We start from the raw sequence: 19,168 nt of genomic DNA, 5'->3' as shown, positions 1-19,168 counted from the left end.
CAAAATTCTTTTCCCATTCTGTTGGTTGTCAGTTCACTCTAATGATAGTTTATTTTGCTGTGCAGAAGCTCTTAAGTTTAATTAGATCCCATTTGCCTATTTTGGCTTTTGTTGCCATTGCTTTTGGTGTTTTAGTCATGAAGTCCTTACCCACGCCTATGTCCTGAATGGTACTGCCTAGGTTTTCTTCTAGGGTTTTTATGGTGGTAGGTCTTATGTTTAAGTCTTTAATCTATCTGGAGTTAATTTTTGTGTCAGGTGTAAGGAAGGGATCCAGTTTCAGCTTTCTGCATTTGGCTAGCCAGTTTTCCCAACACCATTATTTAATAGGGAATCCTTTCCCCATTGCTTGTTGATGTCAGGTTTGTAAAAAATCAGTTGGTTGTAGATGTTTGGCATTATTTCTGAGGCCTTTGTTCTGTTCCATTGGGTTGTATCTCTGTTTAGGTACCAGTAGCATGCTGTTTTGATTGCTATAGCCTTGTAGTGTAGTTGGAAGTCAGGTAGTGTGATGCCTCCAACTTTTTTTTTTTTTTTTTTTTTTTTGCTTAGGATTGTCTTGGCTATGCAGACTTTTTTGGTTCCACATTAAGGTGGTTTGTTCCAATTCTGTGAAGAAAGTCAACGGTAGCTTGATGGGGATAGCATTGTATCTATAAATTACTTTGGGCAGTATGGCCATTTTCACGATATTGATTCTTCCTAACCATAAGCATGGAATGTTTTTCCATTTGTTTGTGTTCTCTCTTATTTTCTTGAGCAGTGATTCATAGTTCTCCTTGAAGAGGTCCTTTATACCCTTTGTTAGTTGTATTCCTAGGTATTTTATTCTCTTTGTAGCAATTGTAAATGGGAGTTCACTCATGATTTGACTCTTTGTCTATTACTGGTGTATAGGAATGCTTGTGATTTTTGCACGTTGATTTTGTATCCTGAGACTTTGCTGAAGTTGATTATCATCTTAAGCAGATTTTGGGCTAAGAAGATGGGGTCTTCTAAATATACAATTATGTCATCTGCAAACAGAGACAATTTGCCTTCCTTCTTTCCTAATTGAATGCCCTTTATTTCTTTTTCTTGCCTGATTGCCCTGGCCAAAACTTCCAATACTATGTTGAAAAGGAGTGGTGAGAGAGGGCATTCTTGTCTTGTGCCCGTTTTCAAAGGGAATGTTTCCAGTTTTTGCCCATTCAGTATGATTTTGGCTGTGGGTTTGTCATAAATAGCTCTTACTATTTTGAGATACCTTCCATTGATACCTAGTTTATTGAGAGTGTTTAGCATAAAGGGCTGTTGCATTTTCTCTGCATCTATTGAAATAATCATGTGGTTTTTGTCTTTGGTTCTGTTTATGTGTTGGATTATGTTTATAGATTCGTGTATGTTGGACCAGCCTTGCGTCCCAGGGATGGAGTTGACTTGATCGTGATGGACAAGCTTTTTGATGTGCTGTTTGTTTCAGTTTGCCAGTATTTAATTGAAGATTTTTGTATCAATATTCATCATGGATTTTGGAGTGAAAATTTCTTTTTTAGGTGTGTCTCTGCACCAGGTTTTGGTATCAGGATGATGTTGATCTTATAAAATGAGTTCGGGAGGGTTCCTTCTTTTTGTATTGTTTGGAATAGTTTCAGAAGGAAAGGTACCAGCTCCTCTTTGTACCTCTGGTAGAATTCGACTGTGAACCTGTCTGGTCCTGGACTTTTTTTGGCTGGTAGGCTATTAATTGCTGCCTCAATTTCAGACCTTGTTTTTGTTCTATTCAGGGATTCAACTTCTTCTTGGTTTAGTCTTGGGAGGGTGAATATGTCCAGGAATTTATTAATTTCTTCTGTATTTACTGGTTTATTTACATAGAGATGTTTGTAGTATTCTCTTATGGTAGTTCCCATTTCTGTGGCATCAGTGGTGATCTTCCCTTTATTATTTTTATCACATCTATTTGATTCTTCTGTCTTTTCTTCTTTGTCTGGCTAGTGGTTTATTTTGTTGACCTTTTTTTTAAAAAAAAAAAAAAAAAACCAGCTCCTGGATTCATTTTCTTTTTAAGGGTTTTGTGTCTCTCCTTCAGTTCTGCTCTGATCTTAGTGATTTCTTGTCTTCTGCTAGCTAGCTTTTGAATTTGCTGATCTTGCTCCTCTAATTCTTTTAATCGTGACATTAGGGTGTTGATTTTAGATCTTTTCTTGTTTCTCTTTTGGGCATTCAGTGCTATAAATTTCCCTCTAGACACTGCTTTAAATGTGTCCCAGAGATTCTGGTGCATTGTCCTTCATTCTCATTAGTTTGAAAGAACACCTTTATTTCTGCCTTTGTTTTGTTATTTATCCAGTAGTCATTCAGGAGCAGGTTATTCAGTTTCCATGAAGTTGTGCAGTTTCGAGTGTGTTTCTTAATCCTGAGTTCTAATTTGATTGTACTGTTGTCTGAGAGACTGTTTGTTATGATTTCTGTTCTTTTGCCTTTGCTGAGGAGTGTTTCACTTCCAATTATGTGGTCAATTTTTGAGTAAGTGTGATGTGGTGCTAAGAAGAGTGTATATTCTGTGGATTTGGGGTGGAGAGTTCTGTAGATGTGTATTAGGTCCAGATCTAAGTTCAAGTCCTGAATATCCTTGTTAATTTTCTGTCTCGTTAATCTGTCTAATATTGACAGTGGAGTGTTAAAGACTCCCACTATTACTGTGGGAGTCTAGGTCTCTTTGTCGGTCATTAAGAACTTGCTTTATGTATCTGGGTGCTCCCGTATTGGGTGTATATATACTCAGGATGGTTAGCTCTTCTCGTTACGTTGATCGCTTTGTCGTTATGTGCCCTTCTTTGCCTCTTTTGATCTTTGTTGGTTTCAAGTCTGCTTCATCAGAGACTACGATTATAACCCCTGCTTTCTTTTGGCTCTCCACTTGCTTGGTAAATCTTCCTTCATCTCTTTCTTGAGATAGAGTGAGATTCTGTTTCAAGAGAAAGAGAAACATATCTATACATACGTGTATAAGACATGAGGCAATGATAAGAGGTGATTAGCTCAAGAACATCAGCCACATTAGGGGACAGTGGTGGAGAGGGCTCCTTTTTGATAGGGTGGGCAGATTAGTCCCTGAGGAGGAGATTTGAAAAGATTTGATGACTTGTAATAATCTGGGGTTGGGGTAAAATTTTCAAAGAAGGTAGCCCAGAAAAGCGTGAAGCCTCTGAGTTGTTAAAGGAAGAGAAAGAAGGCATGTATGACTGACCAAGCAGAGGGAGTGAGAGACAGAGGGAGCCTCTCCGCTTAGGAGGAACCAGGGAGCATGCCGACTTGACTTGTCCGAGAAAAGACGTTTCCACTTTATTCTGAGTAGTGTGGGAGCCTTTGCAGGACTTTGAATGGGTGTAAAATAACTGACTTATGTTTGAAAAGTTCAAGCACTCTGGCAACTGTTGTCAATAGTCTGCGCTGGGGCCACTGGGAGATTCTGAGCAGGAGGGCAGCATGAAGTGACCTGGGTTTTCTGAGATTATTTAGGCTGCTGTGTGGGAAAGTGATGGTCGTGGAACCAGAGTGAAGCGGCAGCACCGGGGGCTCTCAGCAGTAGAGCCCGGTGGTAAATGCTGGCGGCCAGGGAAGGGAGGGGAAGTGGTGGGAAAAAAAGTCGCATTTAGGATAATTTTGGAAGTTGAGGTAGGATTAAGGACTGAAATTTTTATAATTTAGGGGGCCTTATTTATGAAAAACAATTTAAAAATATGAGTACAATGTTCGGTTCTAATGTGAATATTTAGAATAAGAAATCACAACAAATCATATGTCTTAAGCAACACAAACATCAGAAAAAATGAAGTATTATTAGCCCACTGCCTCACACAGCTGTGTAATTGTGTTCCCTCATGTTTTTGGCTGCAAACTCCTTGATTGCCTTTTCATATGACCACCAACAATATCACTGCGTCTTTTATTATGGCTAGATGAGAAAACTTTTAGCTTCACAGTTGTCGATAGTGACACATCTCCAACTTCCCCTACACGTTATTTCAGCATTACTTCTTATCTATAAGGAAACCCTGAGAGCAGTGTCTCTCAGACTTTAGTGTGTACCAGCCTTTTCAGAAGGGCATATGAAAACAAAGATTGCCAGGCCCCACCCCCAGAGCTGGGGATTCAGTGGGTCTGGGGAGGGGCCTGAGAATCTGCATGTCTAACACGTTCCCACATGATGTCCATGCTGCTGGCCTGAGGACTTGACCCTAGAATCCCAGCCCTTTGATCTTCCTCAGGTGCCTCAGGTTTCTCCATTCTACCAGGTTAGGGTGGGTGGTGTAGGGGTAGAGTGGCCTGGCAGCCTGGGTCATGGTGGCCTGTGAACACAGAATGATGCAGCATCTCTTGTTCAGGTCCTTCTTCTCAAGCTTCAGGGCAGAGTCCACCTGCTCCTTGAGGTCACCAAGGCAACGTTGTCCCTGGGCACTGAGCAGATGTGAGGTGATAGTGGCAGCACCCAGGCCCCAGGACTACATCTGCCTGCAGCACTCTGAGCCCCCAGCATGTGGTTGAGTTATGGCTCCCGTTCTCCATGCTGCCCATCCCAGTCCGAAGATGACACACAGGCCATGGAAAGTTGAACTTCTTTTGTGTCATGTAAATCTGCATCTGCAGCAGGCCCTGCAGGATTTGCTGATGGACTTGAAGGCGGGAATGTGAGGAAAAAAGTATTAAGGATGACTTCTAGGTCTGGGCCTGATCAATTGAGTGATGCTGATGCCATTTACTGACATGAGATGGACTAGTAGAACTGCAGATTGGTGGATCATGAATTTTATCTGTATTCATTTTCTGTGGCTGCCATCATCAATGATCATGACCTTAGTAGCTTAAAGTAACAGAAATGGATTCATTCAAATATTGGATGCCAAAAGCCCAACATCAGTTTCATTGGACTAAAATAAAGGTGTAGGTAGGACCATGCTCCCTCTGGAGGCACTAGGGGGGACTCCTGTTCCTTTCCTCTTCTCACTTCTGGTGCTACCAGCATTCTTTCATGTGTGGCTACGTCACTGCATGCAACCTCTGCCTCTGTGGTCTCTTTGCCTTCTCTTTGGTGTGTATCAAATCTCCCTCTGCTTCTCTCTCTCTCTCTTTTTTTTTTTGAGATGGAATTTTGCTCTTGTGTTGCCCAGGCTGGAGTGCAATGGGGAGATCTCAGCTCACCACAACCTCTGCATTCCAGGTTCAAGCAATACTCAGCCTCCCAAGTGGCTGGGATTACAGGCATGCACCACCACACCCAGCTAATTTTGTATTTTTAGTAGAGATGGGGGTTTCTCCATGTTGGTCAGGGTGGTCTTGAACTCCCAACCTCAGGTGATCTGCCCGCCTCAGCCTCCCAAAGTGCTGGGATTACAGGAATGAGCCACCTTGCCCAGCTGCCTCTCTCTTATAAAAACACTTACGATTGGGTTAAGGGACCACGGGCTAATCCAAAATAATCTCTCTATGCCAAGATCTGTAATTACATCTGCAAAACCCTCCATCTTTATAAAGTAACATTTATAGATTCCTGGAATTGTGACCTGTTGTCTTTGGGAGGCCGTTATTCACTCTACTACAACACATTAAGTTTGAGATTCTTGTTACATATCCAAGTGGAGACTGGGAAGAATTTATTAATGGGTGATGAAGAAATGGAGCAGTAAGGAAAGAATGTTTCCAAAGCCTCCGTATGTAACAATAAAATTATCCTTATGATTAAGGAAACGTATAGGACAGAAAAAAATGAAAATAGGGAAAAGTTGGAGCACATTCAAAATCTGAAGGTCATTTAAATTGCCTTTAATTATAGATAAATGCATCATGCTTCTTTTCAAAGTATGTTAGTAGAGGACAGAGATTAGGTCAAATAAACAAATTCTGTAGAAGATCTGATGTTCCATAGGGATAATAAATACTGAATGGCATTAAAAGTCAAGGTAAGTAAAGATGATAGAATCCTAATGAGATGTATCTTACTTTCAGATTTTCTTATGCTATTTATTATTTTACCAGACACCCCTGAATTTTAAAACTAGTATAATTATATGTAAAGAACAGAATGTTACAGGAGACAAGGTTACCTTGAAAGTCAAAGAACTCATGTTCTGAAATGTAAGATACACAGCCTTCACCTGGAAGAGCTTTTGTTGGTATTCACGTTTAGGATCATGAAGGGAATCTGTGATGCTGCCATGGTTGCAAACCATGCCACATGCTCTAGATGCAGACCTGTAGCTAGCTGTGCTTTAGAGAGCAGGACTATGTCACAGCCCTATAAAGGCATTTTGTAGAAAAATGAAGGAAAATAAAGAACTTCAGATGGAGAATCAAGATTTACATTTGTGGCCAAAAATCAGGGTTGGTTTTATTGCTTGCTAATCTATTAATTGGCTATCGACCATGAAAGTTTTACATCAAGGGAAATAAGACAAAGAGATATCTTTTATTATCATTATGGATTAATGAATGTATATAGTGCTCAGCAGATACTGTAGAGAAATTCTAGAGTTTCCTGAGTGTTTTTTTTTTTTCTACGCACATGAATATAAAACTTTCACATCTTTCAAATCCTCTAATTTCTGCATAGGTGTATTTTCCCATAATTTAATTGAATAAAGTTATTTTAGTTTTGTTTTTGTGATATAGCAATTACTTAAAATATTATTTGAGAAATACTTCCTGATGTGATACCAAATATTTTTAGTTGGTTAAAAAAACTACTCAATTATTTGACTCTAAATAACTTTTATTTGATAATTCTCACTTTAACAACAATTAATAGGGTCCAGGTGAAAACATTTTACTCTGGCCAGGTACAGTGGCTCACATCTTAATCCCAGCACTTTAGGAGGGTGAGGCAGGAAGACTACTTGAGGCCAGGAGTTAAAGACCAGCCTAGGCAACATAGCATACCATCTCTACTAAAAATTAGCCAGGCATGCTGATGTGTACCTGTAGTCCAAGCTACTCAGGAGATTCAGGTGGGAAGACTGCATGAGTCCAGGAGTTCAAGGCTGCAGTGAACTATAATGGTGCCACTACACTCCAGCCTGGATGACATAGCAAGACCCCATCTCTACAAAGAAAAAAAATTAAGATATAGTTCTAACTTCTAAGTAATATTAAAGAAATAGCACTGGGGTATTAATGGTTCTGTAATCATTTCTTAAATACCCAGACAAGAAAAAGGCAATAACAATGTTAACGACTAATTTTAAAAATTATCTTACAGCAAGCTACCAACTAGAAATAGTGTAATCAGCTGGACACCTAGCAGGGTGGATCATGTTATGGAGTCTGTGGCTCGGAAGTCTGAAGAGCAGTGGACATGCGTGGTCTGTACTTTAATAAATGAGCCCTCTTCTAAGGCCTGTGATGCTTGCTTGACCTCAAGGCCTATTGGTAAGACTGAATTTTGATTTCAAGTTTGTTACATTTCTAAGAGGGTAAATTATACAAAGTGAGGAATATATCTTGCTCCAACTTGATATTCCCTAACTAAATAAAATACTCTTTTTCTCAGAGGTTTAAAGGAATTGCCATTTTTGCATGTAAACCATGCTAATATTCCGTTGAGTATTTTTTTTTTAACAGGGTGGGAAAACACGCTTGTGCTAAAACAGTATGTGCCTTTGTATCTCAAAAAAACGGAGATGATCACATCTGTTCTCTACTGTTTCTAATGAATTATTCAATAAAGCTTTGTTTTATGCAGATTTCAGCAACTTTCGAGTTTGTTATTCAGTCCAAGTGTTTCATAAATTGAAAGGGAGGATTTCTGTAAGAATATCTTTGCAGGTGGAATAGAAAAATGCTGAATTTTTTCTCTTCTTTATCCCTTCTACCCCTTGTTATTAAAATCTTTACTCAGACAATTGTACTGATTTCATTGAAATCCTTCAAAATAACTCTTTATAGCTCACGATTTCATGCATTTAGAGCATGTAAAACCTCAGAGGAATCCTGTGATTAAGAGCCATTTCATTGCTGCGGCTTCTATTGTGTTCTCAAAGTGTTATTTCTTTCTTCAATTAGAGATGAGAAAGTTCATTGTTGACTTATGGAGCCCCACACTGTGGTAACTGTCATACTGTGTTTTGTTCCCTGGGCCGGAAAGACCGGCATTACCCCTTGCACAGCTCTGCTGCATCTCCTGTTTCTATCCCTTCTTCTTCAGTATCCTTCAGCAGAGACAGAACCCATGGAAAACCACGATCTTAGGTTGCCACACTGATTTCAACATTCCGAAATGCATTTATATGTCTCATCAACTATTATACTGTTAATGTTTCTGAGTCAGAAAGACATCTTAATGATGATTTAAAATGTATTATCGGACAGATTTCAAAATCCTCTGATACTTTGTCGAAACACTGTATTGAATACATTTAAGTCTTTGTAATTCATCTTTACTTATTTTAAATAAGGCTTTCACTTTCTCTTTCCATTCACCGAAACAGTCCTGTTAGCTTAGAAACAGGTCTGTAACTGCTGACCTAACGCTTTATGGGACATCACCTCTTAATCACCACTTCTTAATACTTTGTCTAATATTAGCAAAACTGATAGCTGAATGACCTTTAAATGCTTAAACATCATAAAAAGCAAATATAAATCTTTGTTAAACCCATCTCTGGGTTTCTGTAAGTTGAAATTCTGCATTTTACATAATATTTCATTTCCTAGACGATGATTAATTCTGACTTCCCCAAACTAACTTTGTATTATTAGTTCTATATATTTCACCGTAATAAAGGGACATAAATATTTTGATCAAATAAAAAGATGTTCACATAGTCAGTATGTTCTATTTATAGGACTCTTGCAGAATTACTTATCTCTTCTTCCAGATTCAGTGGTCAAGAATGAAGAAAATTCTACTGCCTTCAGCAACCTAGTGAAGTACCCGTGTAATACTTTTGGAAAGCCTCATACAGAGGTAAAGATCAACAGGAAAACTACATTTGGAACCACAACTCTTGTCTTGACTGATTTTAGCAATAAATCCAGTACTTTGGAAAGAAAAGCAAAACAAAACCAGATACTAGATGAGGAGTTTCAAATATCTCCTCCTACTAATGTTTGTTTGAGTGATACCCAGCACCCCTCCAAGAAGAGAACAAACGATATAACTCAACTATCCAGCAAAGCAAACGTATCACCTACAGTCAGTTCAGAATCTAAGTTATTCAGTCCAACACATAAAAAACTGAAAACAGCCCACTATTCATCACCAGACCTTAAAAGCTGCAACCCTGGATATTCTAACAGGTATGATGTTTTGAACTTTGGTCTTTAAGATAGTTACTTTTTTTTTTTTTTTTTTTGAGATGGAGTTATTGACTGCAAATCATTTCTCCTTCACATTCTTTGGGAAAATTCAAGGATATTAACAAGTCTTAAATGACAAAAGTATATTGGTCACTTTTTTTGTCTCATGTCAGTTATTGGTATAACAAAATAGAGCCAAACTTTAATATTTTAAAGAATCTTTTTAGATATTTCTCTATCGTTAAGAAATAAGGAAAGTTATTACATTCACATCTTTCACACTTCATACCCGTTGATATAACAAGGTGGATCAAGTACTGGAATAAAGTCATAGTCTTTTATATCCTAGGAATAAAGGAAACTTACTAGATTCAGATCGTCACCCCAAAGAGTAAGTAAGTTACCTATCAATGTGTCTCTTTTTGCTTTATATAAGATATAAAGATAATGAAATGTATCGACTGTTGGAATAAAGTCATATCTCTTCCTACCTTTAATAAAGAGATTGACTTTAGATCTTTCACATCTTAGAGTAAACCTTATCTAGCCTATCAGTTTACCTAAATTTACTTTCTCTATTTAACAGATTTACCTTGCAAGTTTAACAAATGCCATTATTTCGAATCAGCAAACACCTGAGCAACTAAAATTAGGAACCACACAAATTTTCATGAGAAAAACAAAACAACGTACTAGCAGATCTCTTGTTCATAACTTGAGACATCTTCTGAGTAGCACAGCTTAAATAAAAAAACAAACTATGACCATCTTTCCCCCCAAAACTCAGCAAAAGGCCTTCACAAGGTGTTTCAATCACATAAACTCGAATTTTGTCTAAGTAATCCAAGATATTCATAGGAAAACCTGAAGACTCCTGAGCTAGTCTACTAGATTTACAGATTTATTTTAACCGGAACACAGGAAACTTAATATTTCCTTTTTTTCTTTTTCTTTTCTTTCTTTTATGAGATGGAGTCTTTCTCTGTCTTCCATGCTGGAGTGCAGTGGCGTGATCTTGGCTCACTACAACCTCCACCTCCCAGGTTCAAGCAATTCTCCTGCCTCAGCCTCCCAAGTGGCTGGGATTACAGGCTCACGCCACCATGCCTGGCTAGTTTTTGTATTTTTTATAGAGGCGAGGTTTCACCATGTTGGCCAGGCTGGTCTCGAACTGCTGACCACAGCTGATTCGCTCACCTCTGCCTCCCAAAGTGCTGGGTTAACAGGTGTGAGTCACCGTGCCCTGCTGGCATATACTTTAAATCATCTCTACATTACTTCTTATAATATTGAATTCAATGTAAAGGTTGTGTAAATAATTATTATACTGTTTTGAGTTTTCTTTGTATAATTTTTTAATTGTTTCATCATTTATTATTTTTTGTTTCCAAATATTTTCAATCCAAGGTTGGTTGAATTCGTGGATTGGGAACTTACAGATATGGAGGGGTGTGCTTTGATGGGACCTAGAGTAATCTCAGGTGGAATTCTGAGATTCACCATTTTTCCCTCTTATTAACTATGCCATTACTGGTAGGTGGATACCTCCTCTCGGCAGTGGGATGAGGGACCATTTGGTGTAAACTCCTAGATCAACCTGTAGGAATCCTTAAAGCTTATTTCATAACAAATTCTGCGACAGTCTTTGCTCAATAGATGCATTTACTCCGAGCTTCCTATTCCAACTCTAAATTTACCATCAGTTAATCCTGATGATTTATCCTCGACTGTTTTGTTCATAATCATTTACAACAACGGGTTTAAGTTTTGTTCACATACTCACATTTGAATGAAGCTATGGGGGCTGAACTTTTAACTGACTGGATACATCCGCCACCTTTCACTTTAACCCTAGTTAACGCCTCACGATGGAAGTTAGTTAAGAATGTTTGAGTTGGGAGGCTATCCTGGAGGAGAAAATCATTTCCAGACAGTCTTTCCTGTTCCGTGGCTGAAATGGAAAGTAGAAGTGATCATCTTAAAATATTGTGGCATCGTTGTACCTAGATGAAATATCTTGGCATATTTTTATTCCCTTAGTGCTCTGTAGAAAATCTTAGACAGTTTAACTAATGAATTAGGGATTTAAAAAAACATTAATGTAACCTTAAATTTAAATGATTTCTTCATAAGCCATTAGTGATAGGATCATATGATTAATCACAGTGCACAGCATTACTTAGAAATGCTGCAGCCTGTGTATGTATTGAATATAGAGAACACCAGGACTGAGACTCCACAATCAATCAAGATCAACCAGCAGAATAAATGTCAAGCGATGAAATAAATTCACCCAGCAGCCCTTCTGCACCCAGCTACTTTACAAGGAATAAATTGCAAATTACTGTCATTTATTTCATTTTTCTCCTTGTCTGACAGCTCTAGTGTTCATCTTGTGGACAAGATGCCTAGCAGAAGCTCACAACATAATACTATTAAAGCAGGTGGTCCATTCATAATTTATAGCCAGTTTATTTTTTCTTTAATATTATATGATAATTACTTTGACTTTTGTTCTCTTAATTACTGTTCTCATTACCACACAATACATGCAGTGTTGATGAGGCATATTTTCTGATTGGTCTTGAGATAGATGTGTACACCATCCAGCTATTGGCTTTTAAATTAGATGATTGAACCCATTTTTAAGCAGTTAAGAATAATTACTAGAAACAGTTTAAGTTGTCGATCCAATTATTGTCAACACAGAGCCAAACACAGTGATGCACTTTCCAGGAATGCATGTGTTGTAGGTTGAAATTTTCCTTGGGTTCATGCAGAGGCTCCCAGAGAAGGGTGAAATGACAGTAACAAAATCATTAGTACTTTCTCATGCTTGCTGCCGTCAGGGGTGTTGAAGATCCATCTTTAATCACCAGTGCAAGTACTGACACCATGTCCTTGTTTCTGGGTTACTTCTTGGAGTTCTCAGTCTAACGACTTCAGAACCACCTGGGACCATCCAGAATGAGTCATTTCACTTTTGTTTTTTTTTTTAATCCTTGAAATAATCCTGTATGACAAAATCTACATTCAGTGGGACTGATTAATCAAAAAAAATTCAGACAGTATTTTTACTGTAATGAACCACCCTATCTATAAAATGAGTTAAACCAAACTTGTCCAACCCAAGGCTTGTGGGCCACATGCAGCCCAACACAAATTCATAAACTTTCCTAAAACACGAGTTTTTTGGTGATTTTTTTAAAGCTCATCAGCTATCATTAGTGTTAGCGTATTTTATGTGTAGCCCAAGACAATTATTCTTCTTCTTCCAATGTGGCCCAGGGAAGCCAAAAGATTGGACACCCCTGAGTTAAACTGATAAATTGACCGTGAAAAGGTAATATTCACTTTAAAATTACAGATCTGTGCTTAGTAATGTCTTTCTTCTTGATGATAGTTTTTGTCTTGTCTCAGTTCAGTTTTATTTATTAACAAGTATTGAGAGTCTGTTATGCCTCAGGCACTGTTCTTGAGTCTCATGACATGTACATGAGCACACTACAGCCAGCAGGGCCAAATCTATCCCACCACCTACCTGGTTGTGTAAAGCTTATTTCCATTTGTTTAGATATTTTCTGTGGCTACTTTTTGTGATAACAAACCTAAAATATGTTATCTGAAAAGGTTTGCCAGCTCCTGATCATTTATAACCCAGCGTTAATATTCAAAATGATGGTCGTGATCACTGAAATAGACAATTCCGTATGCTACATTTAACTAAGAAATCCGCTACATTTAAGAAAGTTTTTAGATGATTAAAACAAAGAGGAACTAAGATGTCCTCAGTTAACCAGAACATTTAATTATCCTGGACAATGTTTTCTATCATAAAATTAAGATTAACCGTGCATATGTAGAGCCCTTGTGATCACAGGTGGCATCGGTGTCTTGGTTACATTACCTCAGTGCGTCACAACTTAATGTGCATACGAATCACCTGGGAATCCTGCTAACATGCAGATTCTGATTCTGCAGGCAGTCTGGAGTAGGGATGCATATGTCTGTATTTTCCAACAAGCTCTGGGTGATGCTGATGCTTCTGGTCCGTGGACCACACTCTGAGTACCAAGAATAAGATCGCATGTGGTTATGTTTTTAATTTAACTTTTAAAGGAAGAAATGGAGTGTAAGGCAGAAAGAAGACATTTGGGCCTTTCCTTTCTATTTAAATTTTGCCTTCTACCTTTGCCTTTCTCCCCAAAAAAGCTTTAATAGTAAGAGATTCTAAACCTCTCCCTGGATATGTGGAACCCTGGAGCTCTCTAGGTTGAAACAAGTGGGTTAGAAAATGTTCAACCATTATCCAAAACAGCCACCTCCAAAATAAGATATAAAACTGTTTTTATGTGCACATAATTTTTAAGAAGAGAGCATCATTTCATTCATTTCTGTTAATATTCTTATCTTTTCTCCTTTAATTTTGTTAAAGAAAGCACTGTTTATGAACCACTTGCCTTAACTATGAAATCTCTTTACTTCTCTATGACTGTTCAGACATTTGGCTGTTCTTGTAGTTAAAGTTTTGGAGGAGATTGGTGAAATGGAGTTTTGGAGGAGTTTGGTGAACTGAAAGGTTGTGGAAAAGAAAATTTCTTTGTCTCTCAGCTTTCCTATTTCTGTGTTTTACCCATGAGTCTAAAATACAACCACCACCCCTCTACCCTGAACAAGGTACCAACAAAATAGTTGCTGGTGAAGAATTTAATGATAATCACTTATTTATCATTAAATTCTACAACTGCTCTTACTTTACAAATGGCTATCGAACAGAACTTAGAAAACTGCCCTCAGAATGTTTGAGTTCATCCCAGCAAACATATGTAAAGCAGTATATTTAAGCATCTGTTAGAGAAATTAATTTCAGTAAATATCATCACAAATAAAAGATTGCATTCTCTGAACATTTCATTACATATGATGCATCGAAGCATCATTATAGAAACAAGTGGGTAAAAAGTGCAGTTTAGGAAACAAGGAAAACGGGAAATCACACTTGATTATTTTAAGTGTTTTTAACAGTTATTTAAGAATTATATTTTGTTCTTTAGAAATTTACCAAAAAGATGAGAAGGGATGCACTGTTTTATCATTAAAGAGATTTTTAAAAATAGGAACATTAAGGGGGCACTTCTGCTTTTAATGAATGTGAACACTTTCTCTTCAGTTTATTAAAAAACTAACTCTCATGAAGGCATTATTCAAATATGTACAACAGAGAAAATTAAGCTTCTTTTCAAAAAGAAAATTCTGTTTAAACAGCTGCAGTACAAGGCCCACTTCTAGCTTGTGTACACTGGGTGTGAGGATAACCTCCAAATACTCTTGATCCTAATTGTGGGGGAGGATAAAGCTTCTCTGCTAGCTTTACAAAATTCCCATTTTTTGCTCTCTGCCAGGCAGCCTGTTTCTTGCAGGAATATGATTGTGGCTATTATAGTAGCCTTGATCAAAGAAAAGCATAGAAAATTGTCTTTAAAGTGGACAGCAGATAGGGTGATTTCTATGGCCTTGTCAGAGCCATTGATGAGAGTGTGCTACCGATGAGAAAATAATTAGAGAAGATTGTGACTAGCTACTTTGGGGCCAGCGAGAATGGAGAACCTGGACTTGAGAATATTTTAGAAGAAAGAAAAGTGGCTACAGTGTATATTGGGTAAGAAAAGAACTGAATATCACAGATGAAAAATAAAATTTGATTTTGTTCTTTAGAAATTTAAATGACGTGTTTTAGGTACATAGGTAACTTTGGAAGGAAATGAGAATTACCTGGGAAAACAAAGAATAAAGACAGCAGTTTGTGTAATTACCTAATGTCATGGTCCACTTTTTTGATAAAATTTCTCTGTACAAGTGAAATTCTGACATGTGGGGGTAACGTGTTGTGAACGGTCCCTTTAGCACTCTTATGCTGTACTGATTTTACAACCTGTCATTACAGTGAACTTCAAATTAATATGACAGATGGCCCTCGTACCTTAAATCCTGACACTCCTCGCTGTAGTAAACACAACCGCCTCTGCATTCTACAAGTCGTGAGGAAGGATGGTGAAAACAAGGGCAGGCACTTTTATGCCTGTCCTCTACCTAGAGAAGCACAATGTGGATTTTTTGAAGTATGTGTAAGATTTATCTAGCTTACTACAATGTAATTAAATACTTTGGTTATTCACATATAACAAGTAGCAATACTTACCTAGTTTGACCTTTTACCTTTAAATTTGAAATAGCCATATTGGCATTTGGTCTAAAGCTTGAATGTTGAATACCTTAAAATTCAGACATTCAGCCAAAAAAAATTAATAAAATAATAGCTATTACATTGTTAGAATATATCACATTTATAATCACAAGTCTAGAAGTGTTGCCCTTAGCATGTAAAGTTAGAAAGATATTGAGTCACTAGTGAGTAATATAGTAGTACATATGTGGCTAATAATAACCCGAGGTAAGAATTCCTGACTTCAGTGCTACATCCAAACCTTTGTTTATGCACCGGATAAAGGTTTATAAGGAAAACAATTTACATGCCTGGGATTTACATTAACCTTATCAAATCCTACTTAACCACACTTGACCCAAAAATGTGATGGCACAATAGCAGTTTAGCAATAGCGATTCCTCGTGCCTTCCCATTCTGTGGATGTGTCCCTGACGATGAACCTAAGATAGGAGATAAGAGCCTCAGGTCCGTTTAGTCGGTCTCACTTCCAGTATTCCTCGTGTGAGTGTCTCATCAAGCTGAGTGTGATTCTAAAGTTCAGAGATACATATTTTTTTCTAGTTATGCTTCATCTGGAATAGAACTGAACAAAGAAAATATTGATATGTTTCAGTGCTAAAGCAAAGATTTTCTGGTTGGACCTTTTGAAAAGATCAAATATCTGTCTTCAATGTGATACCTTCTTAAGGAATTTCCCAGGGGAAATTGGATAGTGATTTTAGACCTCAATCTCTAAACAAAATATGACTCTACCCTACAAAATTCAGATTTCCTCCTCAAGAAGCCTTTATAGATGTAATGGGAAAATATTATTAGCAATATTCATGCTATTGCTAAAAATAGATAGCCTTTTTCATATCTCTCAAGGTCAAAATTAATAAGAATAATATAATAGAATCTGTCAGATTTAGTCTGGGTAAGTCCCTATTTGATTCTTTCTTTTTGTAAGAAAGTTTCATATTGGCCAGGCGCGGTGGCTCAAGCCTGTAATCCCAGCACTTTGGGAGGCCAAGGCGGGTGGATCACAAGGTCAAGAGAACGAGACCATCCTGTTCAATATGGTGAAACCCCGTCTCTACTAAAAATACAAAAAATTAGCTGGGCATGGTGGCGCGTGCCTGTAATCCCAGCTACTCGGGAGGCTGAGGCAGGAGAATTGCCTGAACCCAGGAGGCGGAGGTTGCAGTGAGCCGAGATTGCGCCATTGCACTCCAGCCTGGGGAACAAGAGTGAAACTCTATCTCAAAAAAAAAAAAAGAAAGTTTAATATTAAAATCATGACAAATCTTTGATCTTACAGTTTTGTTTTGTTTTATTTGTTTGTTTGGTTGATTTTTTTAGAGACAGGGTTGCCCAGACTGGTTTCAAACTCCTGTATTCAAGCAATCCTCCAGCCTCAGCCTCCCAAAGTGCTGGGATGAAAGGCATGAGCCGCTGTGCCTCGCCTGATCTTACAGTTTTAACTGAAGCAGACCTATAGCAGGGCTATTGGCGATTATAGCAAGATTTTGGTAGTTTTCAACTATTCTTAACAAAACTGAAGAAACTTCTGTAAGTAGACACAGGGAGGCTCAGAATTGTGGCAACTTTCTGAGGGATTCAAACAAATTTGTAAGAGAGATGCTTCTTTTAGGATATAAATTTCTTTTAAGGGCAACAACTAATTGTCTGTTTTACCACATCAAATTAATGATAACAGCAGTGAAGACTATATGGCGCTCATCACATGTGCCTAGGGTTAGCCTGTACATCATGATAACTTTTATATAAATTTCTAAATTCACCTTTTTTCCTGCAGTGGGCAGATCTGTCCTTCCCATTCTGCAACCATGGCAAACGTTCCATCATGAAAACAGTGTTGAAGATTGGACCCAACAACGGAAAGAATTTTTTCGGGTGTCCTCTTGGGAAGGAAAAACAGTGCAATTTTTTCCAGTGGGCAGAAAACGGGCCAGGAATAAAAATTATTCCTGGATGCTAATATCTGTAGGTTCTCTGGCATTTAATCTCTTCAAACTGTGTATAATGTTTGGTCCCCCTCTGTTTCATAGAAAGGCTGTAGAATATCTATGATACATTGAAATGTTACTGCAATGTTAGAGAACTGTTTTTTTTTTTTTTCTTGTGTGTGCCATCTTTCCCTCGTTGGCTCTTTTCTCTTTGCCTTGATGAATGTTTTATGTGTTTTATCAGATGTACAGCATATTCCATTTAGGATGTATATTTACTATATTTAGTAATGACAATAAAGTGTTTTTAGTATGCTGTCGGTCTCTTCTAACTGTGGAGAAGCAATGATTTTTTTTTTTAAGGAAAGGATTTTTTTGCAGCACAATAAAATAAGATATTCTGTCTATAGTGAATACATTTCTCATGTACTACCACTATTTATAAAGTTAAAGACATTGGTCTGGCACGGTGGCTCATGCCTGTAATCCCAGTACTTTGGGAGGCTGAGGCACGTGTATCATGAGGGCAGGAGTTTGAGACCAGCCTGACCAACATGGTGAAACCCCGTCTCTACTAAAAATACAAAAATTACCTGGGTGTGGTCATGGGCATCTGTAGTCTCAGCTACTCAGGTGGCTGAGGCAGGAGAATCACTTGAACCCGAGAGGCAGAGGTTGCAGTGAGCTGAGATCATGCCGCTGCACTCCAGACTGAGTGACAGAGCGAGACCCCATCTCAAAAAAATAAAAAGTTAAAGATATTTCTTGTATTATTAAATAAAATTTAAGAAATAAGATCTCCTTTATGAAAAAATTTATTTTTTGAATTCTGTGCAACAAACATCACATTGCTGTTAGATGCTAGGGCGATGCCCAACCTTGTACGACTCTGAATTTGTGTTTTCATCTAAAGTGACGGGGATAGACTGTCAAAGTCACATTTAAGGAACGAAGAACTTGCACGTAGGTGTTTAAATGAGAGGCTGATTTATATTTTTCAAATATTCTAATCTTCATTTTAACATGTTACTTTTTAAATAAGCCAATTTCAAAATTATTTTAAATAAGTCAATTTCAAAAGCTTAATGGATTTTTCATGTCTAATTTTATTACATTTTTAATGCCCTTCCCCCTGCTTTTATTATATTTTAGCACAGATCACTATGATTGTTCCTTATCAATATAAAGTGACTCTTAAGGTATTTGCATGCTTGTAAAAAAAAAAAAAGTCCTTCAGAGCTGTTGAATCTGTTGTTTTGTTTTTAAAGGACAGCATGAACGTGGCTTGAACCACTTTTCCATTTTACTACCAATTTTTCCATGCAGAGCTATAGAAGTTAATAGTATATGAAATTATTGGCAAGAATAAAACATATCTTATAGTTTTATAAGCATTTAGTTTTGACTCCATACTGAAAAGACAGAACCAACCTAGGATCAGTGACCCAAATTGCTCAACAGGGCAGTGAGTCTACAGAACAGACCAGGAACTGGACTGGCCAGTTGACAATCTTAGCTGCCCTGATGTGAAGTACATAGGGAGTATATGAAGAAGGAAACTGCGGCAGCGTGCTGTAATCCCAGCACTTTGGGAGGCTGACTGAGGCTGGCAGATCACCTGAGGTCGGGAGTTCGAGACCAACCTGACCAACATGGAGAAACCTTGTCTCTACAAAAAAACAAAAAATTGGGAGGCTGAGGCAGGAGAATCGCTTGA

At 37.8% G+C, this 19,168-nt stretch overlaps 1 protein-coding gene across 2 annotated transcripts in view; it reads left to right on the top strand.

The window, feature by feature from the left end:
- The window catches only part of NEIL3 (nei like DNA glycosylase 3), a 56,439-nt gene extending 38,672 nt beyond the window's left edge, over window positions 1-17,767 (top strand). For both annotated transcript variants that reach the window (XM_078367802.1, XM_002745196.6), the window contains 4 exons: window positions 7,238-7,407; window positions 8,856-9,276; window positions 15,221-15,395; window positions 17,301-17,767. In XM_078367802.1, the coding sequence (XP_078223928.1) occupies window positions 7,238-7,407; window positions 8,856-9,276; window positions 15,221-15,395; window positions 17,301-17,483 (949 nt within the window). In that variant the 3' untranslated portion in view covers window positions 17,484-17,767. The remainder of the gene's footprint in view (window positions 1-7,237; window positions 7,408-8,855; window positions 9,277-15,220; window positions 15,396-17,300) is intronic.
- Window positions 17,768-19,168: the final 1,401 nt, after the last annotated feature.

Source organism: Callithrix jacchus, chromosome 3 (assembly GCF_049354715.1).
Source record: "Callithrix jacchus isolate 240 chromosome 3, calJac240_pri, whole genome shotgun sequence".
NCBI classification, from domain to species: domain Eukaryota; kingdom Metazoa; phylum Chordata; class Mammalia; order Primates; family Cebidae; genus Callithrix; species Callithrix jacchus.
Note: the sequence above shows the minus strand (reverse complement) of the source record. Positions and strands in the feature narration are given on the sequence as shown.